This window comes from Heteronotia binoei, chromosome 5, assembly GCF_032191835.1.
Source record: "Heteronotia binoei isolate CCM8104 ecotype False Entrance Well chromosome 5, APGP_CSIRO_Hbin_v1, whole genome shotgun sequence".
Classification (NCBI taxonomy): Eukaryota; Metazoa; Chordata; class Lepidosauria; order Squamata; family Gekkonidae; genus Heteronotia; species Heteronotia binoei.
The window spans coordinates 45,007,707-45,035,397 of NC_083227.1; the positions used below are offsets into that span (position 1 = coordinate 45,007,707).

General features: G+C 43.2%; 1 protein-coding gene across 1 annotated transcript; it reads left to right on the forward strand.

Moving 5' to 3' along the window:
* The first annotated feature begins 11,545 nt into the window (after positions 1 to 11,545).
* Positions 11,546 to 26,908, forward strand: LOC132571469 (monoacylglycerol lipase ABHD6-like). Its single transcript, XM_060238265.1, has 8 exons — positions 11,546 to 11,655; positions 16,291 to 16,447; positions 18,122 to 18,235; positions 21,908 to 22,040; positions 22,460 to 22,617; positions 23,397 to 23,451; positions 23,985 to 24,085; positions 26,696 to 26,908. Exons 1-8 carry the CDS (start codon positions 11,546 to 11,548, stop codon positions 26,867 to 26,869), a joined length of 1,002 nt encoding a protein of 333 aa, XP_060094248.1. The 3' UTR covers positions 26,870 to 26,908.
* The last annotated feature ends 783 nt before the right edge of the window (positions 26,909 to 27,691 follow it).

Below are 27,691 nucleotides of genomic sequence, written 5' to 3' on the forward strand. Positions count from 1 at the left end.
TCAGACTAACAGGAAAATGAAAGCAGGGCAGCCTAGGGGGTGGGATTTTCTGCCAAACAAATAGAGGGACTCTGCTTGTTTGTCTTCCTTTTACACACTCACCAGGAAGACCCAGGTGGCTCTGCCTACTCACCCTACCCATTCAGCTTTTCTCTTGGTCTCCTATCCAACTACTAACCACAGGATTTAAAGGCAGACACTGTCCAAAACACAGTGTCCTGCTGAGATATAAAGACACATGGTGTCTGTTGGGGGCAGGGCTTCCCCCCACCAGCCAGCTGTCTGGTGATGGGAGGAGCCTGCAAAACTGGCAAGCCTACTTGGTTGGCTAGCAACAGGTACTGAGGGGAAAAAGAAGAAGAATTGCAGATTTATCTCTTGTCCTTCTCTCTGAATCAGACTCAGAGCGGCTTTCATGGAAGCTGCCTTTTCAAGGACAACTCCTACGAGAGCTATGGCTAACCCAAGGCCATTCCAGCAGCTGCAAGTGGAGGAGTGGGAAATCAAACCTGGTTCTCCCAGATAAGAGTCCACACACTTAACCACTACACCAAACTGGCTCTGGAAAGCAAAGGCAGCTTTCTCAGTGGCCCAGTTTTAAACACAGGACTCCATATTCTCTCTCTCCCTCTCCCTCTCTCTGTATGTAGAATAAAACATTCTACGTTGTTCTGCTGCCAAGGGATGCCATTTTTTTTGTCAATGTCTCTCTGGCTGTTTGGTTTCCCCAGGGGAAGGAGCCCTCAGCCAACTGAGGGAAGGCTTTCTGTGACTGTTTCCTGTGTCCTCCCTCCCTCAGCCAACTGCTCTGTAAAGCAGTTCCAATTGAGGGAAGGCGTTCTGTGGCAGTTTCCCTCCTCCCTGAGAGAAGCTTTCTTTCTGTCCTCTGTGAAGCAGTGCCTCAGTCCTTAGCCAATGGAATGCAACAAACCTTCATAGGCAGAATGTTTCAAAGGTTGATGGAGTGCGCACCACAGTCAATGGAAGAGCTGGAAAGTGTCACTACCATAGGGCTTTTATATATGTAGGATAATTGGATGATATTGTTATTTCATAGAATCATAGAGTTGGAAGGGACCTCCAGGGTCATTTAGACCAACCCCCTGCACAATGCAGGAAACTCACAAATACCTCCCCCTAAATTCACAGGATCTTCATCGCTGTCAGATGGCCACCTAGCCTCTGTTTAAAAATTTGGAATGGCTGTTCTGAGTCTTTGACATCACTGGAGGATTTTTCAGCTTGATAGACAATTAAATTTTAGATGTCACTTTATAACACTAAGGTTAATTTTCTGGATGTTGAAGTTAGGAGAGTAGGTTTGTTACCCAAAATACCTCTGCCTGCTGCAGGCATGCAAAGGGCACTCATGTAAATTAGGTTCTTTTACTCCTATATATACATATATATGAAAGCAACGTCACCCCAGAGTCGAAAACGACTGGTGCTTACACAGGGGACTATTTTTACCTTTTTTATATACAGAGGTCAGACCCAGAGAGCTTACTAGCAGGAAGGAAAGAGGTATTTGAATAAAATCAAGGGTATTTTTATTGGGTATAGAAGAAAGCACAGAAACAGCATTCAATAAAACAATAAAAATAGAGAATCAAACTCACAGTACTAAGAAATAAAGGATGATCAATAGTGACAAGAAGAGGGTTGGTTTGCAATTAGGGTGACATTCACCTGACCCTGAAGCCTGGAATCCACATGAAAGAAGGAGCGGGGGAGACATGGCTGGCCAGCAGTTCATGTCAAAGGCTCAGACAGAGTCTTAGGGTACACTCTTATGGTCCCCAAGAGATTTACAAAGTTGGGGTAAAATATGCTTTGGAGGGTTAGGGGTGGGCTAGCCTGAGGTGTCATGGGTAGCCAGATTAAAAGTTGTGTATGCATAGGATGCTTGGCAGGAACTTCCGAGGTCTGGAAATCTGCCAGTGTTTGGTGTTTCTATGTGTCAGTGGCTCAATGTTGAGTGGAGGGAGGTGCTAGACCTCTGAAATTACTTCAAAGCTGACAGTACAGTTTGCCAGTCAGGGAAGATGGGATCATGGATTAGTAGGAAAACAAGGCTGGCTGTCTCTGTTGATTGTAGCAGTCATGAGATGCTATGTACCTGCTTGCTCTTAGCAGTTCCTTTTGGTTCACCTTCTCCTGGGTCTGTGAGGCTGGTTCAAAGATGCAGTCTGTGTTGGCTCCACATAGTCTGACTTTGACAGACCGCTATGAAATGGGAGGCCTGTTCTTACTGCCTTTCTGGCTGCCAGGTCCCTTCACAGCTTGGGGAGAGTGAGCTTGATGCAGATATATTTGGGAGAGGGTAATAGGTTCATGGATCCGTACTAACTCTTACAGAAAACCTACAGCTATCAACTCTGTTTAAACTGGAGTTCGTTTTTATCCTTATCATTTGAAGAAAAATATCCCTTTCTCTCAGTTACTGAGGTTGAGAAGGAACTGTAATCAGGATTCAGATTTTTACAAATATCTTGATGGGACAGTTTAAGACTAGAGGATATTATTCTAGAATCTTAAAGTAGCCATTTTTAAGGTTAGAAATACTAACAGGATGTTTCTTCTAACACCAAAAGAAAGATGCAATAACAGTGTACACATAATGGTTGGGTTTTTGACATATAATGGGGCATTTAGTTACTTTCTGAAATCTGACAAGATTGGGCTAACCTATTTATTTATATAATCGAGAGTTATTGAACTACAGCCTATTTCTTCAAATGTAAGAAGTGTGTCCTGTACAGAAGAAGAAGACCGCAGATTTATACCCCATCCTTCTCTCTGAATTAGTCACAAAGTGGCTTACAATCTCCTTTATCTTCTTCCCCTACAACAGACACCCTGAGAGGTAGGTGGGGCTGAGAGAGCTCTCACAGAAAGCTGCCCTTTCAAGGACAACTCTGCAAGAGCCATGGCTGACCTAAAGCCATTCCAGCAGGTGCAAGTGGAGGAGTGGGGAATCAAACCTGGTTCTCCCAGATAAGAGTCCGCATACTTTAACCACTACACCAAACTGGCTCTCTGCTACGTGTGTGTGTACAAATATAAGATTTTTTAAAATATATATACATATCAGGATTATTTGTCTGGGATCTACAGTTATCTTGTTTAGTCAAACTGAAACCTGCTGCTTTTGCTAGATTTAACTTTGAAGCCACTATGAAGAGGATGACAACAAACAATTGCATCATTGCCATCAGAGTTTTAAAAGATTTTCTGGGATCTTGCCAAGTAAAGACTATACACAAATGAACACATTTGTACTAGGAGGATAACCAGGACATTTTTTTTTGTAGAAAAAGCCCAGCAGGAACTCATTTGCATTTTAAGCCACACACCCTGGTATCACCATTGTCTTGCACAGGACTTTTTAATGGGAAAAGCCCAGCAGGGACTCATTCGCATATTAGGCCACACACCCCTACACCACACCAGCTGGAGCTGTGTTCCTGTGCGTTCCTGCTAAAAAAAAAAAAAAAAAGCCCAGAAGATAACATTATTCCAGGATTGCATTTTCCTGTCTTATTTTTTGCCCCCAGTTTCAATATATGTGTTGAAAAACAGTTTCACCCTTGTCAGACTGCTTGATGTAACTCAAAATACAATTAAAAATCATCAAGAAACAGCAAGATGGGAAGCCATGGCAGTCAGTCTGTAGTCTGTAGTCTGTAGCAGTAGAAAAAAGCAAGAGTCCAGTAGCACCTTAAAAACTAACAAAATCTGCGGCAGGTTAGGAGCTTTTGTGAGTCAGAGCTCACTTCACTGACTCACAAAAGCCCATACCCTGCCACAAATCAAGAAACAGTTTAGCATTGGGTACCTCATAGATCAAATCCCCATGATTACAAAATGTTATCTTCAATCTGGAAGCCATCAATACGTCTTTTATAAATGTCCAGTTGATCATATCGGATACTTTTTCAGCATTTGCACTGTTTGTATACTTACAAAATTCTTATCCTGCTTCCCTCCCTCACTGGGGCTCAAAACAGCTTTCAAAATGAAGCTAACGTAAAAATATAAATTACAAAAATATATAGCCATCTCAAGAAGCCCCCCCCCCCGCCCAAAATGCAAACCCCAAGCAGGTAATGGACCACAAGAACACCCCATTGTGGTTCCGGTTCTGACAGCAAGGCACACAGATGACCACAGGCTATAAACCAGTGACCAACAGTCTTTTGGCTTGCCCAATCTCTAAATTAGCTGCAGAAAGGGAAGTGCAAATGTTCAGGCCAGGTCTAATTTAGCTAGTTCACTGATCCTGCCCCTGATTTCTTTTCCAAGATAATAAGGTTACTCAATTCTCAGAATGCCAGTTTAATTAATGTCCTTTTAAAAAATGATAATGACTCAATCAGATTATTATCTTCTCCTACTATGTAATTTTTGCTTTTATATAATGTTAATACTTACACTGTGCTTCAACTCTGGGTGGTTTTCCAAAACTCTACAAGTCAAATGCCCATTGCATTGTCTTTTGGATAGCCCACTCTGTTGATGGCACTGGTTTTTTCTATGTATTCTAACTTTTAAAAAGGTAAAGGTAGTCCCCTATGCAAGCGCGAGTCATTTTTGACTCTGGGGTGACGTTGCTTTCACATTTTCACGGCAGACTTTTTTTTTTTTACAGGGTGGTTTGCCATTGCCTTCCCCAGTCATCTACACGTTCCCCCCAGTAAGCTGGGTACTCATTTTACCGACCTCAGAAGGATGGAAAGCTGAGTCAACCTCGAGCCAGCTTCCGCTGGGATCAAACTCAGGTTGTGAGCAGAGGGCTCCGACTGCAGTACTGCAGCTTTACCACTCTGCGCCATGGAGGTCTTATTCTAACTTTAGTCCCACCAAAAAAGGCCAACTATAAATAATGTAAATAAATAAATACCATAGAGTTTGAAGAAATTCCTAGAACATCACGGAGGATGTGACATTGCATCCCATAAATTCCACCCTCCCCAGGCACTGCCCCAAAATTTCCTGGAATTTGACAGGGCTTTATTAACAATTAGTGTGATAAATAAACCTCTATAATCCATTTGACAGACAAACTCCTACTAGCAGTAGCTAAAGAAAAATGGCCTTCCTGAAAATCACATAAAAATTGGTATGGAACTAGGTAGCTGAGCTTACCTAGAAGTTCCATAAGGTGGGTGCCACTAACAGGGGTGTCGAACTCATTGGTTATGAGGGCCAGACTGACATAAATGAGACCTTGTTGGGCTGGGCCGGGCTGGGTTGGGCCGGGCCATGTGTGTACCTATTTAAGATTAGGCAGCTGAGATATAAACTTTTTAAAGAATATAGACAAACATGACTAATATATATATATTTAATCTTAAATCATGTTTAAAACATTAGCACTTGTTGGCCTTAAAAGTGCTTTCTTTGTATTTCTCCCATGGGGTCCTGGGAACTGGGTGAAGGAAGCTCTGACTCTTTCCCTCCCTCCCCAGGGGACCAGAAGAAGAAGGAGCTTCAACCAATGGAGAAAATAGAGGCTTTGCTCTGTAGCTCCTGTGCAAAGCAAGCTGAGATGCAGAAGGAAGCAAGAGAGAGGGAGAAGGAAGCACACAAGAGCCAGTTGCTCAGGGATCTGATAGGAGCTTTCTGGGGGCCTGATTCAGTCCCCAGGCCACATGTTTGACACCCCAGTCTTGTAGCCATCCAAGAGACTCTGGATGATGGAGTTCTTATATTTGAGTCTCAAGGAGTATAAAAAAGTAAGAGAGAGCTTACCAGAGCAGTGTATATGGTATCCTCTCTCACATGATTTAGGATATTATATAAGAACATCTGTTCCATTGTGCTTTTGGGGATCAATCTCCCGTTTACACAATTATTACAGCCTTGGTTTGTGTTATTAGTTTCCTCATAGGGTTTATGAGTCGACTTGAGTTCAAGTATTTGTTGACTTTGAAGGCTAGTTCTTTTGTGTGATCAACAGTCAAACGCTGAGAGAAGCGTATCTAGCTAGACACAATATGGACCTTAAAAATAAAGTTTGGTGTGGAGAGCCAGTTTGGTGTAGTGGTTAAGTGTGCGGACTCTTATCTGGGAGTACCGGGTTTGATTCCCCACTTCTCCACTTGCACCTGCTAGTATAGCCTTGGGTCAGCCATAGCTCTGGCAGAGGTTGTCCTTGAAAGGGCAGCTGCTGTGAGAGCCCTCTCCAGCCCCACCCACCTCACAGGGTGTCTGTTATGGGGGAGGAAGGTAAAGGAGATTGTGAGCCGCTCTGAGACTCTTCGAAGTGGAGGGCAGGATATAAATCCAATATCTTCTTCTTCTACTACTATTGTAGCTCTAGTATGGTCACCAGTTGTGAACAATACAGTTGATCTTTGGACAAACTCATTTGATGAACATGTTAATGTCTGAACATTTGCAATTGCACCCCCCCCCCCCAAGTGAGTGTGTAATCCTTTCCCCATTAAGCCCTGGTGGGTATATTTTTTTAATTTGTTAACAAACTTTAATTCAGTAACTTTGCACTGGGTTCTTTCTTTGAAGTTCCTTTGTAAGAAAACAGTAAGAGTACAGTGATGAGAAGTCATTTCACCACAACACTCTTTGTCAATAACCTCATGAGAGCACTTCCGGCTTTCATATATGAAATACATGGAAATAATGCCTTGTAATTATATTTTAAATGTCTGCAGTCCTGCCCTGATAATCGCAATATGGTGGGTGTTCCGACATAAAACATAATTAGCAGGTAATAATTTTGCTCAAGTAAAGAGATGCCATTATCTCCAGTCATAGAAATCATAGCTTTTATTTCAAGGAAAAGATTTTAAACTGCTTATGTTAAACAGATGGGACTGGATGGTAGGGCTATACTGGCAGGGAATTTTCCCTGCAGTAGGTGATCTGTCTGTGATCTACTACTGCACACTGATTGTTGTTATGACTCTGCTAAAACAAAGTACTCCTTGGCTGTGGTCAGATGAGCAGTTTGATCCAATGTTGTTGCTGTTCCCTTTTGGATTTAAAGTACATGATCAGACAGCGACATCTGCCTCCTGTCCCCCAGTCATTAGCACCCTGGTCCAACCTGTCTTCGAATTGGAGTTATTAGGCACCAGGGAAAGTATGGTTTTTATGGATGTCAGCGCTTTCACCTCACATTTCTGGCTGTCTGAACTCTCCTATTGCAAAGTCAATTCATGTGAGAAGTCTGAACTTTCATTTCTATTTTTGCCTCCTTTAAAAAAAAAAATCAGTTCGCAATGGACACATATGCCCCAATGGGGCACAATGCCCCAGGGTTTTGAATCACCACTTGCATATTTCTGCACCCAAACACTCTGTCAGGCTTGGGAGCCCCCAAGGGAGTTGTTTTTGAGTGACAACCTCCCCCCCCCAAACCCCCCTCTCTACTGTTTCTTGGGGTTGGAAAGCTATGGAAATGGTCTATAGTTAGGTTCCCATTTTTTCCATCTTAAAAGTTTCTGTTTGAGAACATGATTGACACAAGAGTAAATATACTGAAGTCAATGGGGCTACTGTCATGTAAATCTGCATGATGCTTACACTTTCCCCCAAGTATTCCAAGGAAAAGAGGCACAGGGAAGGAGGCTGAGAAGGGCTGCAGTGCTTGATTGAGGGATCATGGAGCTGTTAAAAATGAGATAGTGCTTCAGCTCTGTGCTTATGTGCATGCATAAAAGGCAAACAAACAAAAAGGATGCCACCTGCCTGGCTGCTCTGTGGTTGAAGCTCAGCAATAATCTGAATGATTGACCAAAGAGTTGAAGCTGGTTCAGACTGAGATATCTGACCAAAACTTCCCATTACAAACCAAAGTGGTGTTTATCAGAGGTGTGGCGAGACTGTGTCAAGCCTGCCGTTTGACCCCAGCCCATCAGAGCCTTCTTTAATTATAATTCAAAATCAGTCATTTATGCCATAAAATGTTGCTGTTACCTGGGGTGTACATCTAGGCATGTTAAGATTAGAATTGTGCAGCATGGGAGTTGCATCTGTTTTAGGAAGAAAAATGCTCTGTTGGTTGGTGTGCTTTTTTGGGCCCATTTATCAGTATAATTAGCTTTGTATAATATTTGCTGTGCTGTTTATTTTTATTTTATTTTATTGAATTTATATATCACCCTTCCTGTGAGTAGGCTCAGGGTGAGTTCCAGCATATATGTACAACACTAAAAACACAACATTAAAAGTTCCACTTCAAAACTTTAAGAAAATTCAGCAACTGTAGTTTATGCTTCGACAGATACAGTTACAGTTTATCATTTAGGGCCCTGGGGCCTAGGGGATGCCTAACAACAAGGAGATGCCCACTGCCTCAACTGAAGGCCTGACAGAAGAGCTCCATTTTGCAGGCTCTGCAGAACTGTAATAGTCCCACGGGGCCCTGATCTTTAATGGAAGCTCATTCCACCAGGCAGGGGCCAGGGTCAAAAAGGGCCTGGCCCTAGTTGAGGCAAATCAGACATCCCTGGAGCCAGGGACCACCAGAAGATTCTGGGCCCCTGATCGTAGGGTCCTATGGGGTTCATATGGGGAGAGACGATCCCAGAGATATGCTGGCCTTTGGCCATCAGGGCTGCCCCTAGGGTGCATGATGCCCCAGGCAGATCAGTCACCCGCCGCCCCCTCCATGGCACCGCCCCCTCCATGGCTGCCCTCACCCCTCTTGTACTTTGGCCCCTGCCATCAGAGAGGGGTGGAGAGGGCTCCTGGCTGGTGTGCAGCCTCAGTATCACTCCCTGAGTGTCCGAGGATGCTCAGGGAGTGATACAGAGGCTGTGTGCCAGCCAGTACCCCTTGCAGGGCAAAATTTGGGCATTTGCCTATGGTGCCGGGCCAGGAGGGCCCAATTTGGCACCCTCCCCAGCCCGGTGCCCTAGGCAAATACCTAATTTGCCTAGTGGGAGGGGCTACCCTGCTGGCCATGTAGGGCTTTAAAGGTAAGCCCCAGCACCTTGAACCTGATCCAGTAAGCGATAGGTAGCCAGTGCAGTTTGTGCAGCACAGGATGGACCCATGTCCTCATAAATGATGATGTCAACAACTGCACTGCTGCACTCTGCATCTGCTGCAATTTCTGGAGCAGTATCATGGGTAGCCCAATGTAGAGAGAGTTACAGTAATCCAGTATGGAAGTGACCATTGCATGGGACAGTGCAACCAGGTCACTGGGAAGGGTGGGGGGGGGGGTGAGATATGGAATCAGCTGCCTGATCTACCTGAGATGGAAAAAGGTAGATCTGGTAGTGGTGGTGACCTGGACCTCCATAGTCAGTGGGAAATCCAAGAGTTTCCCCAGGCTCTTCATCCCCACTGCTGGCACCAATGGAGCCTCATCAAAGGCTGGTAGCTTGATTCCTGATCCCAACCCCCTGCAGCCTAGGCGCAGGATCTCCATCTTTGATGGATTCAATTTCAATTGGCTATGTTTCAACCATCAAGCGACATCTTGTAATGCTCCACTCAACTCTTCTGGGGAAGAGTCTGGGCAGCCATCAATCAGTAGATAGAGCTGGGTGTCATCCACATATTGGTGAAAGCCCAGCCCATACTTCCAGATAATATGTTTGAGAGGGTGCATATAGATGATGAATAAGATGAATAAGATTTGTCAGTTAGCATTATCCATTTAAATTCCTGCTACCATGACATTGCATCATTTTTTTTGCCTCTCACCTTGAGTGTAGCATCAGGATTGCATCATCTATCATATATAAGCTAATGACATCAGGCTTATCGTACTGCTCAGTACTGAAGGGACATTGGCTCTCATAAGGTGTTCTACACCTAGACTTTCTGGACCAAAATTGGAAGGTATTTTCCTTATATTGAATTTTACCCTGTTAAGGTATAATTTATTTGACATTTGGCACAAGTTAATATTAGAAAACTTTCCCCCCTCTTATTTCTAGTCACACAATAGCAATATTATTCAACTTGTGAGCATCTTTATTTGACATTATTAGGCTAGATCCTAGGAGGCCTCATATGAAATATTTGTCTTGTGTTTTTTTATTTCGTCCTTGAAGTAAGTGAAATAATTTTGGCTTTTTACATAATATATATCATAATTAGACATAACGTTTCAAATATTATCCTTTTCTTCCTTAACAGCACTCCTGTTTTGGTACTATACCTACTTCTGCATTGGCTTTTTGTTGTAACAGGAACCTTTTTGTACCTTCCATTTTTTGACCTCTGAGGAAGGCTCTATTGGGTTGAAACATGTTAGGCCACTTTTATTTTCTCTTCGACACATGTTACTTTTAGCTGTATTATGAGGCTTGTGTTGGACCCTGATATGCTTTTAAATGTTTTTGTAATAAATACATGCATTTTAATGTACAACTAGGGTGATACCAGATGGACATTTAAAGCTGCCCAGGGGACGGGAGGCAGGCAGACCAAAAAAGCGTGGCCACATGCGCACATCTGCCTGCCGTCCCCGTCTTGCCCCAGTCCCATCCCAGGCTTGCTGGGAGCCAGCTCGAAAAGGCACCACTTTCAAAGTGGTACCTTTTCACTGGGGTGCCTCTGAGGTGCTTCCCCGGCCATCTGGAAAGCCAGGAGGGACCTGGAGAGTGCCCAAAGAGCCGCGGACAGGAAGCAAGAGTGTTCCAGACGCTCCCTGGTCGCCCACGGCCTGCCCCTTTTCTGTGCGCCATCCGGAATCTCCAGGGCACTCCATTTCCGACCGACTCTCTTTGGGATGGCTTAAAGCCGACCCAAACCGGCTGTCTGGTATCACCCCTAGTTTATTTATTTATTTCATTTCATTTAGTTCATATTTAGTCTTAACTTTTGGCCCTGCTTTTGCTTTCTAACTTACCTTCCAGGTTCTTGATTCAATTTTGTTGGGTTGGTTAGGGTTGCCAGCCTCCAGTTAGGGCCTGGAGATCTCCCCCTTTTACAACTGATCTCCAGCTGGCAGAGATCAGCTCCCCTGGAGAAAATGACTGCTTTAAAGGGTGGACTCTGTGGCATTGTACCATGCTGAGGCCCCTCCCCTCCCCAAACCCTGCCCTTTCCGAGATCCACTCCCAAAGCCTTCTGGTATTTTTCAACACTGACCTGGCAACTCTAGTTAAGTTTTCTATTCCCTTTTTTCTATCGTTGGCTACAGCTATGGTGAATGAGGGGAACCTCCATGTTCAGAGTTAGTCAACCTCTGAATCCTAGTGCCAGGAGGCAGCATCAGTAGACGGTCTTGGCATCTGTACCCCATTGCTGGTCCTCTTAAGGAACTGGTTGGCTACTGTGTGAGACAAGATGCTGGACAAGATGGATCATTGGTCTGATTCAGCAGGGCTCTTCTATGGTCTTAAGTTTGCTGAAAGATGTCTAGTGTGGTTTTTTTTAATAAAAAAATGTGGAGAATATCTCCCTCGCCAAGTGGGCAACACTAGCTTGAGCCTGCAAACCTTTTTGTCCTGCAGGTTTCTTCTCTGCAATCCTAAGAGTTCACCTTCTTCCAATTCATCATCATCTGATTTTTTAGAAAAATATGCGCAGACAGGAAAGAACTTAACAAGAAAGCATGGACTTCATTTTGCTTGAACTGCTTCTGATATGCACAGGCATTTTATTGATTATTTTTCTCACAATTTACTTCCTGTGGCCTTCAGCTCTGCTTAAGTTTGGGATATGGTAAGTGATTATCTAGGATAGGACCTGGGCATTTTTTCAGGCCTTGTTTATGGGCTGAAAGCTCCTTTATAAAATAGTGCTATAAATATGTTCTGAATATGTGATTATTGGTACATGTGCAAAATTGTGGGCCATGCTGCAGTCATGAAGTTTGGTTATTTGATCTTTGTGTCTGTTACTTCTAATGATGTTACCAAGTTTGGTGTAGTGGTTAAGTGTTTGGACTCTTATCTGGGAGAACCGGGTTTGATTCTGCACTCCTCCACTTGTAGCTGCTGGAATGGCCTTGGGTTAGCTGTAGCTCTCACAAGAGTTGTCCTTGAAAAGGCAACTTCTGGGAGAGCTCTCTCAGCCCCACTCACTTCACAGGGTGTCTGTTGTGGAGGAAGAGGATAAAGGAGATTGTAAGCCGCTCTGAGACTCTGATTCAGAGAGAAGGGTGAGGTATAAGTCTTCTTCTACTACTACATCTGTCCCTGTGAGGCCTGTTGAGATATATTTGCCTAAATAATATATCTGCAAGCAAGCTGCAGCATTTTGTTTTGGCTGAACCTTCTAAAACATCTTCATAGATGTCATAACTAAGCCTTCAGAAGCAGCTGTTGCAGTGCCTAGCTGCTGTGTCCCCTAACATGCACCATCAAAACACCAGACCAGGAGTATACACCTGATGTATACACAACTCACCATTTTGGCAAAGTACATCTCAGACAAAGAAAAGATAGAAGACAGCTAGAACATTCATTTGCTTTGATTAAGAAGCCTTCCTTTCAATGTGAAAAGTCATGCATTTTGCTTCACATCTGACATCTTGAGGCCAAACATTGTTGAGGTATTTTATCTCTACATTCCTGGAATTCTTGAAGTCAAGAGCTTGGGAGGATGCTGTCCCATTCCTCTGGTCCAAGGGAACTCAAACAATTTTGGGGGTGAACTCATAGGTAATATTAATGAGGGTCAGGGGATACATAACAGTGTTGGGAAGGCAATGATTGATGGGGAGTACCCTGGCCTCCTGACATACAGGACTTTATGGGTGTTGCACCAGTACTTGGACTTTAGCTTGCAAACAGACTGAGAAACCAGTGTGGAGTTTAAAAAAACTTGGGATATATCTGCCTAAATGATACATCTACAAACAAGCTGCAGCATCTTGCTTCAGCTGAACCTTCTAACATCTTTATAGATTTCATAACTAAGACTCCAGAAGCAGCCGTTGCAGTGCCTAGTTGCTGTGATCAAGCAGATGCAGCAGATCAAGCTGGGACTAACTCCAGATAGGATGTTTGTTGGGAAGGCTGATGTCTTGGAATGGATTTGACTTACCAACTTGAGATCAAGAGTATGGCTCTCTTTTGCAAGTGATACTACGAGCTTAGGGTTTGGATCAGTTACTAGGCGTGACTTTTTCATCTTTACCAAGTTGCTAACTTGCTCTCCTTCTGGACCCAGCTTATCTGGTCACACTGATACATTCTTGAAAATCCTCTAGACTAGAGATTCCAAATGTGGCTGCCCTTCAAAAAAAACTTGGAAGGGTAGCATGCAGCTGCCTTAGTTTTGACTGGGATGATATGCATATTATGTTAGTTTTAGTGCCAGTATAACATGCTCTGGCTACTTTTATGCTTCCAGGCTCAATTCCAGGTGCTCTTTCTTGCCTATAAAGCTCTTAATGGCCAGGGCCAGCTGAAGGTTGTCCTGAACACCCTCCTCCATTTCACCTCAAGGTGAGCACAGGAACTAGCCATGGCCATTGCTTCCCTCACACCCATTCTGCCTCTTGGGTTACTTGGGTGGCAAACCGGTCTAGATCAAGGACAGGGGCTGACATATCTGACAGGCTGCTTCTCCTTACTTGTTCCCATTTACCAGTTTTGGCCTGTGAAGCAATTCCTGCTCATGATGCCATCTTTTGGATGCCACATGTTTTAGATGCTCAGTCAGGGGCTTTTCTAGCATACCACCCAGGTTAGGATTGAGCTCCCAGAACCCATCTGGAGGGCATCCTGATTATCAGCATACTTTATGCCTGCATTAGGGGTGTGCAATCAGATTATGCTGACTTTATATAATCCTTGATATTTGCAGCATTGGATTGGATCAGCAGTATTTGACAGCACTAAAGCTCTTCCCAATATTCCAAGTTCTGGTATTTCACACCTGATAAATTTGAGCAATGAGAGTAGTGTCACAAAAGCTGCATGAATGACTGGAGGAGTGAGCACATCCCAGCTGGTCCACATTTCATTGGCCTTTCAGATTGTAAAGGGTCATTATTTTCAACAGGTTGTAGACCTGGCTTCACTCTCTCTTCCTGCTTCCACTGCCTCTTGAAGGTAGGGTTGCCAAGTCCTAGCGTTGTCCAGCGGGGGATCTTCTCGCACGCGTGACGCAATGACATCACCCACAAGTGACCTCATCGTTGGCAGCCCTACTTGGAGGGGGGACTTCAAAAATTACCATTTAAATTTATTTTAGCAAGTTCAGAAAGTGCATGATTACTGTTTTCACTGAGTTGAAAGCAGTTCTTCCAACATTTTTAAAAATGCATTTCCCCCCTAGGCACAACTTTCTAGAATGTTAATACTCCTAATATTTAATGAAAACGATAATGATGCCCTTCTCAACCTTCTGATATGGAACTAAAATAATTTTTGAGGTGCACACCGTTAGTCCATATAGCTGGGTAGTTTCAAGGTTACAGCCAGCCACTTTGGGTAATCAAGGTTCTGCAGTGTTTTATTTGGGTTTTTTTGTACTTTTTGAAACCTTGATAGTGGCATCTGCTGAAACTGCTGAGTTTGTAATATAATTTTTCTTGGAATTTGCCTTGACCTCTGAGGAAAAAGCAGGTCAGAAATAAACAATCAAATTAAATAGGGCAAGTGTGAACCAGGGCCAGGTTGAACTTCAAGTGCTTCTTTGGTGGCGGGAGTGTGTGTGGGAGGGATAAACACAGGAAGATGATGCTTGGAATAGGAAAATGCCCTGAGCCTTTGACTCCTATGACTGATGACTCTGCACAGAAAATTAGGTGTCAGTGTGAAAAGAGTCATGGCCGCGGTCACACTCACCATTAAATCCATCCCTAACCCGTCACCATTATACCCCGCAGCTTTTTTACAACGAATTTCCTGATCAGACATGCCTCCATCCTACAGTTCTAAGCAGTGTTGGTCCCGTCGTTGGTTGATCAGAGGTCTCAACTGGACCTCATTTTTTGAGATGGCATTCCACACTCGCACAAGCACAGTCCCGTGGGATATCGTGCTTGGCTTTTTCTTTTAAAAGGTGCCAGGAAAGGTGGGCGATCTGCTCCCCCCCCCCATTTAAACACCCGGAAAGGAAGGGGAAGCCCAGGAGTTCTCTTTGCTGTCTCTCCGTCTGGTGGGGAGACAGCAAAGGTGGATCATCTTCCTCCCCACCCCCATTTAAACACCCCGCCGTGGTGTTTAAATGGGGGGAGCAGAGCAACTCTCTTTGCTGTCTCCCCAACTGGCGGGGAGACAGTAAAGGTGGGTGATCTTCCTCCCCCCCCATTTAAACACCCCGACGTGGTGTTTAAATGGGGGGGGAGCATGGCAACTCTCTTTGCTGTCTCTTTGCCTGGTGGGGAGACAGCAAAGGTGGGGGATCTTCCTCCCTCCCCATTTAAACACCCCGCTGCGGTGTTTAAATGGGGGGGAGCACAGCAACTCTCTTTGCTGTCTCTCTGCCTGGCGGGGAGACGGCAAAGGTGGGTCATCTTCCTCCCCTGGCAGGGAGACAGCAAAGGTGGGCAATCTGCCTTCCGCCCCATTTAGGAAAGGTCCCCTGTGCAAGCACCAGTCGTTTTCGACTCTGGGGTGATGCTGCTTTCACAAAGTTTTCACAGCAGACCTTTTATGGGATGGTTTGCCATTGCCTTCCCCGGTCATTACACTCCCCCCCCCCCCCAGCAAGCTGAGTACATATTTTACTGACCTCGGAAGGTTGGAAGGCTGAGTCAACAACTGCTGGTGCAATGATATCATTTGGAGTGGGCTCTCGTAGGGAAGCGGATGTGTGCTTGCGACGAGTCGGCTAAAATGGAACATTCAAACATAGAAAGTACACGCGGGAGTTGTCGGAAGCATTCTTATTCCGGATTTAATGTACTATCAAAAAAGTCCACGTCTCAGTCGTGGCAGTTTGGGACACGAATGAGTCAATGACCATTGCCAGATGCTGATGTTTGGACAACCGCATAAAATCCGACATGCATCTGGCTTTCATCCATTTTTTTTTATTTTTTATTTTTATATCCCGCCCTCCCCCGCCAAATCTCCATGCCCATCTCGTCAGTTTATGTGCGTCTGACCTTGGCCCTAATTTAGCATAGTATTTTTAAAAAAATATTTATAACATTTTAATGTCACCTTCTCAACCAGCCAGGGACCCCAAAGTGGTGAACAGAAAAACATTAAAATGTTAAAACAATTAAAAACAGCATTCAAAATGATAAAATAATTCAATAAAATAAAAGCACCCAAACAAACAGCACCAAAACCAGGGAGGAGGAGCAGTAGCTATTACAAGGGGTAGATTATAGCAAACAAAAAACGATGGCCAGGATGAGATCTTGTCCATTTATCCTGTCCTCTTTGCTTTTAGGTTTGGTCGAGAGATAAATGGGTTGCAAGTGAGATATGCTGAGCATAATGGCTACAGGTTCTGCTACTTGTCCTGTGGGAAGCCTGGCCTTCAGCCCTCCATGCTGTTGCTTCACGGGCTCACACTCAACAAAGACATGTGGTTAATTACCCTCACGGTAGGTTTAAACTTTTGTTGGGGGAGGATCATTGTTGAGGACAGTGCCAGTGGTCAAGGAGAGGTTCACCTAGGCAATTAGCCATTTGCTTTCTCCGCTGTGTTAAGGACCTGCATTCAGAGGTGTTCAGAGTTGAAAGCATTTTGCCTGTTCATGACTTCACCCTACAAACACATTTTTAACCTTCAACAACCAGCAGGTATCAGTTCTAGTGGTTGGGGGGCATCAGTTCCTGTCCTTACTTGGGTATTTTTTCCTTGACTTCTGCCTTGCTCATCTGCTCCTACGGCCATGCACTGCCTTCCTCCTCAGCTTCAACATTAAATGATATCATGAATGGTTACCAGAAAGTTCTCACAGACATAGGACTAAATTAGAAGTGAAATTTAAGCTTTCATTATATCACTACAGTGTAGAAAGTGTGTGATCATAGGGTTGCCAACTTCTATAAGAACATAAGAGAAGCCATGTTGGATCAGCCCAATGGCCCATCCAGTCCAACACTCTGTGTCACACAATGGCTAAAAAACCCAGGTGCCATCAGGAAGTCCACCAGTGGGGCAATGTTCCCTCTAAGCAGTTAGTGTGAGCTAGTTTACGATTTTTTAGCCTCCAGCTCACACATTTTTGTCTCAGCTCAGGAAAAATGGCCCCAGAGCAAACTAATTTATACAGTAACTCACAACTTTAATGCCAGTAGCTCACAAAGTAGAATTTTTGCTCACAAGACTCCACAGTTTAGAGGGAACATTATGGTGGGTCCAGGACACTAGAAGCCCTCACACTGTTGCCCCAGACAGACAGTTTCAACAATACGCTGTGGCTAATAGCCACTGATGGACTGATGGTGGTGGCTGGAGATCTTGGAATTGCAACTGATCTCCAGGCAAGAGAGATCAGTTTTTTTGATGAAATGGTAGATTTGGAGGGCAGACTCTATGGAATCTCCCCTCCCCAAATTCTACCTTCCACGGACTCCACCCCTCCAAATCTTCATGAATTTCCCAAGACAGAGGTAGCAACCCTAGATCATCATAATATATGCTTCTTGCTTATCTTCTTGCAACATGCTTTGAACTTTGAAAATGTCTCCTGTTTTATAACATAACTTAAACATTCTTTTGATTGTGAAAGGGAAATTATCTGGAATCAGTCTCCACCCCAGTATTATTAGATTTGCATGGGAATCAGTGCAGTGTAGTGTTTAGACTGTTGGATTATGATGTAGGAAACTCAGGTTTAAATCCCTGCTCTGCCATGAAAGCTTGCTGGGTGAGGTTGGGCTAGTCGTGTACTCTCAGCCTACCCTACCTCACAGGATTGTTGTGAGGATAAAATGGAGAAGAGGAGAATGATGAAAGCTGCTTTGGTGAGAAAGACAGGGTACAAATTATGTAAACAAATAAATAAAAATAAACAGCCCCCTTGGAAATGTGATATTTTATACGTATGTTCAACCCTCCCTCGCCCAAGTTAAAAAGTCTTATTAGTGAAGATTCCTAAGCCTTTAGAAGTACAAAAAACTAATAAGTGAAAAACCCAGATGCAGGTGGAGGCAGTGACCAAGGGATGTAAAACGTTCCAGCAATTTCATGATAATGAGGTTGATATGTATCACCTGTGTTTTCATTTCTTGAGACCCATATTTCTGGTGATGTTATTTTTCCCCTTAAGTTTTTTCCTAAGAACATCCATGTGGTTGCTGTTGATATGCCTGGTCATGGGGATACCACTTGCTTGCCAGGAGATAGCTACACTACGATTGATCATGTGACAAGGCTACACCAGGTAAGGCCTCCCTTTGGATCAGTGATTCCTCAAAATGGTACTTGTGGGCATTGTGACACCCACTGAAAGGTTTCTTGGAGCCCATTTGCTTCTTCCCCAGAACATCTCTTCTCCAAAGCAAATAGCTGTTGCTGCCTGTCCTCTACCTCATTGTAGCAGGAAGTGTTTCAGAAGAGCCCAGAAGGTGACATTGCCTTTATCTCTGCAGGGAGCAAGTATTAGAAATAGTTGTCCCCATCATAAGATGAGGCTGGCTGGAATCTTCCAACATTTTATGATTGGTTCCATTACCCTGTGGCAGCCAATTTATGATTTGGGTCTGATACCCAAAATAGCCATTTTATTGTGCACTCAGTTCACATTCTCAAAGTTCCAGAAGTGTCCACAGTCTCAACAAAATTGAGGACCTCTGCTCCGTAAATGTATGCAGATGTTTCCACATTAGGTAGAGTGCTTGCTTTTTGGCCAGAGATTTTGTCAGATCAGCTAAAGGTTGAAATTATTATGGCTTTCGGTGAAGATGTAATGGCAGGGTGACACCTTCACGGGAATGTGAAGAGACAACACAGCTAATTACTGACAAGGAGTGCTCTCTGTTTGGAAAAAAATTTCCCTGGATTAAAAGGGAAGATCTAAGAGATTATCCACGTGTAATTGATCACTACTTCCTGGGTGTTTTCCGCTGAAGCGGATGCTTTGCGTCTTAGCTAATGGAATTTGCAACTTAGAAACTCCATTTTTTTTTTTTTTTGAGATTATCCACGTGTAATGGCAAAGAACTTGCAAGGTATTTGGACTTTATGGATGTGAGAGAAATGCAATATTTTTCTGAGACTAAAAGCTATCGAAGAAGAAACTGACAAAAAGACATCAGAAAGAGGATCACACTACTTTTAGCAAACTTTCTACAAAGAGAGGAGATGGATATGCAGAGGGTTTTTTTCTGCCAGAGCCCACAAGAGCGGAGCTCTGCTTGGACTGGCCAGGGCTCTGGCTGGCCCAATCTGCCATGCAGCAGCCACACGCTTCCAGGCTAAGTGGTGTGACCTAATATGCAAATGAACTCCTGCTGGGCTTTTTCTACAAAAAAAAAGCACAGTGGATGTGGAATTTGTAGAAGATTCTATAGACTAAATTATAGCTGTAATCTGAGTCTGTTATGTTAGATTTAATGGAGAATCACCTGGAAAGAATGATTTTGACCATGGCAATGGAAATGATCCATGCATAGAAATGAAAAAAAAAATTCCCACAATAGGCATAGTAGAAAATGGTTGGAGAAGTTGTGAAACTTGGTAATTATGATTAAACTTATAATTAAGAAAAATATAATTATTTTATTTATTAGAGATTAGACTGAGAAACTTAAGGATGATTTTGATTTGGTTTTTAAAGTTAGGAGTTTTTAAAGCTTTCATTAAATAAGAAGTTTGCTTAAGGGGAAATAAAAAGAGAGAGGATTCTTACTCTTAATATATAAGGAAGGAAACCTTTGTAATCAAAATTATATTATAGAGAAAACTGGAAGTCTTTTGTGATCTTTCTTTTTTACCCTTTTTATATTTTTATTTTTTTCCTCTTTATATTTTTTATTTTTTAACCTTTGTATGCTTCTTGCTTTTATTTCTTTAATAAAATTAAAATATAACACCAATAAGAGAGAAATTATTATGTCTATTGTTGCATGAACCCACATTAAAGGAGTTGCTAAGCAGAACCCTGTTATCCATTTCTGCAATAGTTTTTAAAGCACTTGCTTTTCTGCTAGTCCTATGGATAATAAAATCTTGGATAAAGCTGTTTGTAGATCCAACTGTGATTAAATAACTATCTCTCTGCAGCAATTACCTCATTTAGGAGACAGATACTTGAATGAATCATTGCTGTACATCTTCTCCAGAGTACTGGACCGAGTTGAATTTGGATTAATCTCAGTTTCAAAATGGAAGCTACTTTGGTCTCCTTTTAAATGACTGGTGCTGGTGACATGCATGGGGATGGAATCCTTTTTGAGTCTCCTTGGCTGCTTAGACACTCATAAAATAATCAAGTGCGGTATCCTTCTGGACTGACTAGCTGAAATAAATATTTTGGGAACTTCCACTCAGGTGGCTTAATTCTTACCTGGCTGATTGGTTCCAAAGGTGGTCCTGGGGGGTGCAGATGAATGGTTCCATTTATATTAATATTATTATAAGTAAATCCACAAGGCAGCCTAAGGTTTAATCACCCACACTAAAACTCTATTCAGTGTCCCTCTTTGGGCATCAAAATCGCAACATTTTGTCCTGGTGGGACCCACCTTGCGACCAGTTCTGGTGTGAATAAGTCTCTTGTGTTGTCTTGTGGCCAATCCACCTCCTTACATGGCTATCTCAGGTATACAGAGCCAAGATATTTCCTCTGTTAATTGTTTGCATATGATGTCATGGCTCCTCACTCCGAAGTGAGGTGGTATATACTGGGTAAAATGTTTAAAATATATCATTTGTTAACCCCACAAAAACTGGCACACGTTAGTTCAGTAAGTCCATACTGCTAGAAGGAATGTGGACAACGTGGAGATTATCTGCACTGTTGGCTCACCTGTTCTTATATTTGCTCTTTTTGGAAGTTCTTAAACAAATGGACACAATAACTGGTACTGAAATTCTACTTAATCCTGAACATCTTTTCCTCAATGGTTGGAAGTCTGATTCTTGCCCCTCATTTAGATCTGAAGCTATCTCAGTTCTTTTATTCACACTAGAAAGTCAAAGCTCCCCAGATTAATCACTACAGTGCAAGAAGGTATGGGACACATATAGTATGGCTGAACTCTGACAATTTATCATTTTTCATTTCTCAAAAAATTTCATCCAATTTTGAGGCAACCTGGTTTCCCATAATGGAATATTTACCAAAATATGATACCATGATATTCTCAATTGGATTGATATACTCTGTTTATGGTAAACTTTACAAAATTTTAAATTTCATAGACTATAGTCTCTTTATTGAGAGAGAGTGTTTGAAACAGCTAAATATTGCAAATTTCCAGTATATGTTTAAAAGAGAAATATCTTAGTTAAAATGCTATATTTTTATTACTGTCTGAGTATTAATTTATAACTGTTGTACTGTATTTTGTTATGTTTATGTTGTGAAAATACAATGCATTGTGTATATATGTGTATGTATGTGTGCACATACAATTTGCCTTGGAAGCACAGGAGCTTTATGTAGTATCCCTAACCCCCCACATTGTTTAGTTAAGGGGAAAATGGTGTTCAAACAAATTACAAAGATGATCTGACTCCGGTGGTAAAAAGGGAAAGGAATTTTTCTTACAAAAATAGAAGCACATCTTACACGACATATTCATGTAGGTACATTTAACTTGCTGTGAATGGATTAACTTCAAAAAGTTAACTTGCTACAGCTCCAAGCCCATGTAAGAGAGGAAAGGAGAGGAAGAGAGGTCCCGAGTGAGAGAATTCCCTTAACCTTTCCCTCTCAGATCCTCTTGCATGCAGAGTTACAATATCCACCTGTTTAATGTATGCCCTGCTTTACAGATATTCTGGGAGCCTCTGGTTGGCCACTGTTTGATGCAGGATGCTGGGTGAGATGGACTTATTTGTCTGTTACATAAGGTTCTTATGTTTCCCTTGTTCATGCTGCTTATTTCAGTTTGTTGAGTGCACTGGCCTGAACAGAAAGCCTTTTCACTTGGTTGGCATCTCCATGGGTGGACTGTTTGCTGGGGTTTATGCTGCTAACTATCCATCTGAAGTCTGTGGCCTGTCTCTCCTTTCTCCAGTTGGTGAGTATCTAAATTCACTTAATTAAAGAGAAATCCTAAAGCCAGCCACCCATGATTTTTTTCAGCTGTTGAAAAGATATGTGGATGGCAGGGAACAAGAGGAGCTAGAGCTCTGGACTGGGACATCATTACAGGGTTTTTTTAAACTACAGCTGCTTCTAAAATGGCAATGGTGGCCATCTCATGGCCACCAGAACATTTAGTTGTGCCCTCAGAATGAAGTTGCCAGGCTATCTGGTTCAGTCTAGATAGGTCTGCTAGCTTCAGATTGGGAAATACTTGGAGAAAAGTTGGGACAAGTCAACAACTTTGTGCAACTCCTTCCATCTTCCCAATCTAGTCTCTGGCATGTACAGAGCTCTCCCTTCCCCATAGCCACGGTGCTGATCCTTCTCAACTGTGCTGATCCTTCTCCTTAGGCGTGAGGTGTCCAACAGAAACAGAGATCATGAAGCACTTGAAGGAGCTGTGTAGAAACCATGTCACGGAGAACATTCTTTTCATTCCTTGGACTATCCCACAAGGAGAAGAATTGCTCAGAATCGGTGCATACAATCGCATCAAGATACCTAAACAGGTGAAAAAGTGAAAAGTGGGAAAGTGTCACTGAAAACTCAAACAGGGAAATAGATCCAAGTGGGCAGCCATGTTGGTCTGAAGTAGTTGAACAAAGCAGGAGTCAAGTGGCACCTTTAAGACCAATCAAGTTTTATTCAGAATGTAAGCTTTTGTATGTTCTCTAAGCACACTTCATCAGATGAGGAGATCAGGTACGGTACAATAGGTACTACAGAGTTTTCCACTCCCAAAAGGTAGAGCGTCCAGGAAACCATAGAGTTTTCCCAGAATCGCCTAGAGCAGTCACTGCATGACATTACTGGTGTGATGGCGTCACTTCTGGGTGACGTCATCGTGCCGTGCATGCTGGTGCGCACATGAGGAAAGTCCCCCGTTGGGGACGATTTTTATTCCAGCACAACCTCTTATAGACTAAACCCCACTTTTTCTGATACATTGAGTGGGCCCTCACTACACTGTGATTTTTATGTATTAAGTGACTCCATAGTGAAAACCCAGTCAGTGAGCTCTAGTCCATGAAAGTTTTTGTTGGAACAATAATAGTAAAAATGATTAGACTTTACGGTACTGGAAGACTCCTGCTTAATTTTGCTACAACAGATTGAGCACGGCTACCTCTCTGGAACCCTGAATGAACAAAGAGAGACAGTGTACCACTCAAGCTCAATATCATCCTATTCTGCTTCTTGATTAGAAATGTTAACTTATGCATGCCATCACCCTCTAACTACCTTGCACTTCCTGTGACCTGAAAGAGATTCTTCTTTTTTCTCTTAGTTCACAAAGGGAATTTTAGAAATGCGGTTGCCAAACAATGATTTTTTCCTGAAATGTAAGTGATTTATTTATTTATTTAGACTTATATTCCACACTTCCTGCAAGCAGGCTCAAGGCAGATCACAAAAACCATTTTACAAGATCATTAAAAACAATTACAGTAGTTAAATAGTCAAAACAATTAAAAACAAAACCGCCAAGGCAGAAACCAGACTGGGTCAAGGACAGATGCGTCATCCAAGAAGGCCTGTAATTGTTCAGCCACTGTCCTCTCAACTACCTTGCATTCTCCATCCTGTTTTCTGCCTTGGCTTGGAGAAGTGATTTAAAGAGAGAAATGCCTTTTCCAAGTCAGCCAAGGGGGCAATTGGGGCTTTGAGAGCCACACAATATGTGTAAAAGAGCCAAGTGTGGCTCCCAAGCTGCTGTTTGGCCACCCCTGGGCTAGGCTGAGTGGGGCTCAAATAGTTTAAAGGTACCATTTGAAGAAGGTGGGCTTTCCAATAGTGCCTTAAGGGTCTGAGATTGATGGGTATGAAAAGGTATGCCAGAAACAACTGTATGTCTGTTTCTTTTATTATTGAAAAGATTTCTTCGACACGTTCAGTGATGAGTCCTTGTACAGCCTTCATGACAACATAAGCAAGATCAAAGCTCCAACACAGATAATCTGGGGGAAAAATGACCAGGCAAGTACACTTCGGATATCTATATTTCTAGTCTTTGGAAATGGAGATGAGAGCAGTGGGCAGCTGCAGCTGCTGCATCCCCCCTTCTCCTGGCTGAAACACTCCCCGGACTCTTCCCCAGCCTCACCTGAAATGCCAAAGGAAAGGACACTGCCAAAGGAGAGGGGTAGAAAGCAGCAGCACTTTGGTAAGCCCAGAGAGGCAGGTGCAGGAGGGGGGACTGTGATGGGGACCCAGCCTGGCTTTGCCCATGGATGGTGAGGCCTCACCTAGGGAGCCAAAAAGCCTGGTGCCAGCCCTGATTCCACCATCAAAATCCTTGTTCTGTTCCTTGTAGGCGAGGATCATAAGGGTTGCTAACTAATCATTTCTTGCAACCTTTAAACTCCTGTAAATATGATTAGGCTACTTCAACATGGTGACGTTATCCATGTAACAATCATTACCCTTCTCAAGTGCAGAGGCAATTGCGGTGGCAATAGAATATTTCCATAAGAACATAAGAGAAGCCATGTTGGATCAGGCCAGTGGCCCATTCAGTCCAACACTCCGTCACAAAGTGGCCAAAAAATCCATGTGCCATCAGGAAGTCCATAAGTGGGGCCAGGACACTAGAAACCCTCCCACTGTTGCCCTCCAAGCACCAAGAATATAGAGCATCACTTGCCCCAGACAGAGAGTGCCATCTATACCTTGTGGCTAATAGCCACTGAGGGACCTCTGCTCCAAATGTTTATCCAGTCTCCTCTTGAAGTTGTCTAAGCTTGTAGCTGCCACCACTTCCTGTGGCAGTGAATTCCATGTGTTAATCACCCTTTGGGTGAAGAAGTACCTCCTTTTATCAGTTCTAACCTGACTGCTGAGCAATTTCATTGAGTGCCCATGAGTTCTTGTATTGTGAGAAAGAGAGAAAAGTACTTCTTTCTCTATCTTCTCTGTCCCATGCATAATCTTGTAAACATCTATCATGTCACCCCTCAGTCATTGTTTCTCCAAGCGAAAGAGCCCCAAGCACTTTAACCTTTCTTCAAAGAGAAAGTGTTCCAATCCTTTAATCATTCTAGTAGCCCTTTTCTGTACTTTTTCCAATGCTATAGTATCTTTTTTGAGGTGTAGTGACCAGAATCTAACACAGTACTCCAAATGATGCTGCGCCATTGATTTATACAGGGGCATTGTGATACTGGCTGATTTGTTTTCAATTCCCTTCCTAATAATTCCCAGTATAGCGTTGGCCTTTTTTATTACAGTCACACACTGCTTTGGCATATTCAGTGAGTTATCTACCACAATTCCAAGATCTCTCTCTTGGTCAGTCTCACCAGTTCAAAGTCCATCAACATGTATTTGTAGTTAGGAGTTTTGGCCCCAATGTGCATTACTTTGCACTTGGCCACGTTGAACCTCATTTGCCACATTGACACCCACTCTCCCAGTCTCAACAGTTCCCTTTGGAGTGCTTCACAATCCTCCCTGGTTCTTACCACCGTGAACAATTTAGTGTCATCCGCAAACTTAGCCACTTCACTGTTTACTCTCAACTCCAAATCATTACTGCATATGGACCCCATGGCAATTTCCTCTATATTTTCCTTGCCTCAGCTCCCTGTGGCTGTCACCCTCCCCCTAGTGTTGAGCACAGGGGTCCCCACCCTTTTTGAGCCTGCGTGCACCTTTGGAATTCTGACATAGCATGGTGGGTGCAGCCACGAAATGGCTGCTGCAGAAGGCAGAGCCAGCTAGTGTGGTGTTGTGGTTAAGAGTAGTACACTCTAATTTGGAGAACCAGGTTTGATTCCCCACTCTTCCTCCTTCTAGGTGACCTTGAGCCAGTCTCTCAAAACTCTCTCAGACCCACCTACCTCACAAGACTGTGAGGAGAGGAAGGGGAGGTGATTGTAAGAGCCTTTGAGACTTCTTAGGGTAGAGAAAAGCAGGGTATTAAAAAGTTTATTCTTTTTCAGCCATGAAATGATTGCCATAGGTTTACTTCAGTCCCACAGTGAAGACTCTTGTGCTGTAGTACAGCTGTTTCCAAAGAAACTTTAAAAAAAATCTTCACAGCCAATCAGATTTTCAGTAGCCATTCATAAGGCTTGCTGGACAGAAGCCCTACCTGGCCCCACCCACTTCCTAAAAACTTTTTACGGGTTCCAGAAAATATGTTGGCGGGCCCCAAGGTGCTCACAGGCACTATGTTGGTGACTCCTGATCTAGTAATTGCTGATTTTTTTTAAAAGCCTGAACAAAATCCCTGGGATGGATTGGTTTGGGATAAAATGGTGGCCATGGGGGAGAAGGAGGAAAGGAAAAAGATGCTAATGTGTGTGTGTGTGTGTGTGTGTGTGTGAAACCCTAACAAATGTGCACTTCCTAGTCCACAAAGCATACAAAGGCCTTTTGACTACAGTCTTTCAAAAAAAGATCATATGAAAATAGGTTAGGGAAAGATCAAATTAGAGCAGGGGAAAACCCAGAAAGTGGGTGATTAGAGGATGACATAGTGTGAATGGTCCAAAAAATGCCCACTTCAGCTTGGATGCCAAACTGGAGCAAAACCTACATGTGGAAGCAGTGATGGATATGGTATATATATTTTTTTCTGTACAGGTCCTGGATTCATCTGGAGCAGCAATTTTAGCTGCAGGCATTCCTCATTCCCAAGTTCATATGCTGGAGAAATGTGGACATGCCATACCATTAGATTACCCCAAATCATCTGCACAGCTCCTGCTGGACTTCCATGAGTCAATTTCGTGTGTGAAGAATAAGAAACTGGCATAAACTGAAAACTACACACTAGAATATTTTCCTCCATTTGATCTTGTTACCTTGGGTATAGAAATACTTGCTTATGTCTTTCTTTCTGTCCATGAAAACTAATGCTACAAGAAATAATCACCACTTTATTTATGTTTTCAGTTTCTAGCCTGCCCTTCCCACAAGTGGGTTTGAGCATAGGTTTCTTCCTCAAGCTCCTAAACTTGTTCCAGCTATGTTTTCAGTCCCACGGGACTTCTTTTTGACAAAAAGAAAGTCATGAATCGTGGAACAATCTGACATAGCTTTAAGAAGGACAGGCTAATAGTTCATTTACTCTCACCATGAACATTTTCTTGAAGTTTCCTGTTTTTTTTTTTAAAGGTAAGGGTAGTCCCCTGTGCAAGCACCAGTTGTTTTAGATTCTGGGGTGACGTTGCTTTCACTACGTTTTCATGGCAGACTTTTTATGGGTTGGTTTGCCATTGCCTTCCCCAGTCATCTACAATTTCCCTACAAATTATAAGGCTTTAAATAGGGCTTGTTAACATTTCTAAGCAACCCTAGTTTCTAATGTGCATCCCACAGCTGCAATTTTTAGAATGTATTCAGAGGGTTTGAATCTTCTCCAGGGCTTTTTTTGTAGCAGGAACTCCTTTGCATATTAGGCCACACACCCCTGATGTAGCCAATCCTCTAAGAGTTTACAGTAGGCCCTGAGGGTGTGGATGGCAGGGTGGGCACCGTGAAAGAGTGCTGTGGGCAGAGGGGTGGTGGGGTGGGGCTTTGCGTAAGGTACCCTGCACCCTAGGGCTGCCCCTGCTCTGGAGACTATTGAATGTTTGG

What these genes read in the sequence shown, in the direction of transcription:
- LOC132571469 (XM_060238265.1), top strand. Translation starts at nt 11,546, where the DNA reads ATGGACTTCATTTTGCTTGAACTGCTTCTGATATGCACAGGCATTTTA. An exon ending in TGTGGTTAATTACCCTCACG is followed by an intron (nt 16,448 to 18,121) that starts GTAGGTTTAAAC and finishes TTTCCCCTTAAG; the next exon opens with TTTTTTCCTAAGAACATCCA. An exon ending in TCTGGGGGAAAAATGACCAG is followed by an intron (nt 24,086 to 26,695) that starts GCAAGTACACTT and finishes TTTTCTGTACAG; the next exon opens with GTCCTGGATTCATCTGGAGC.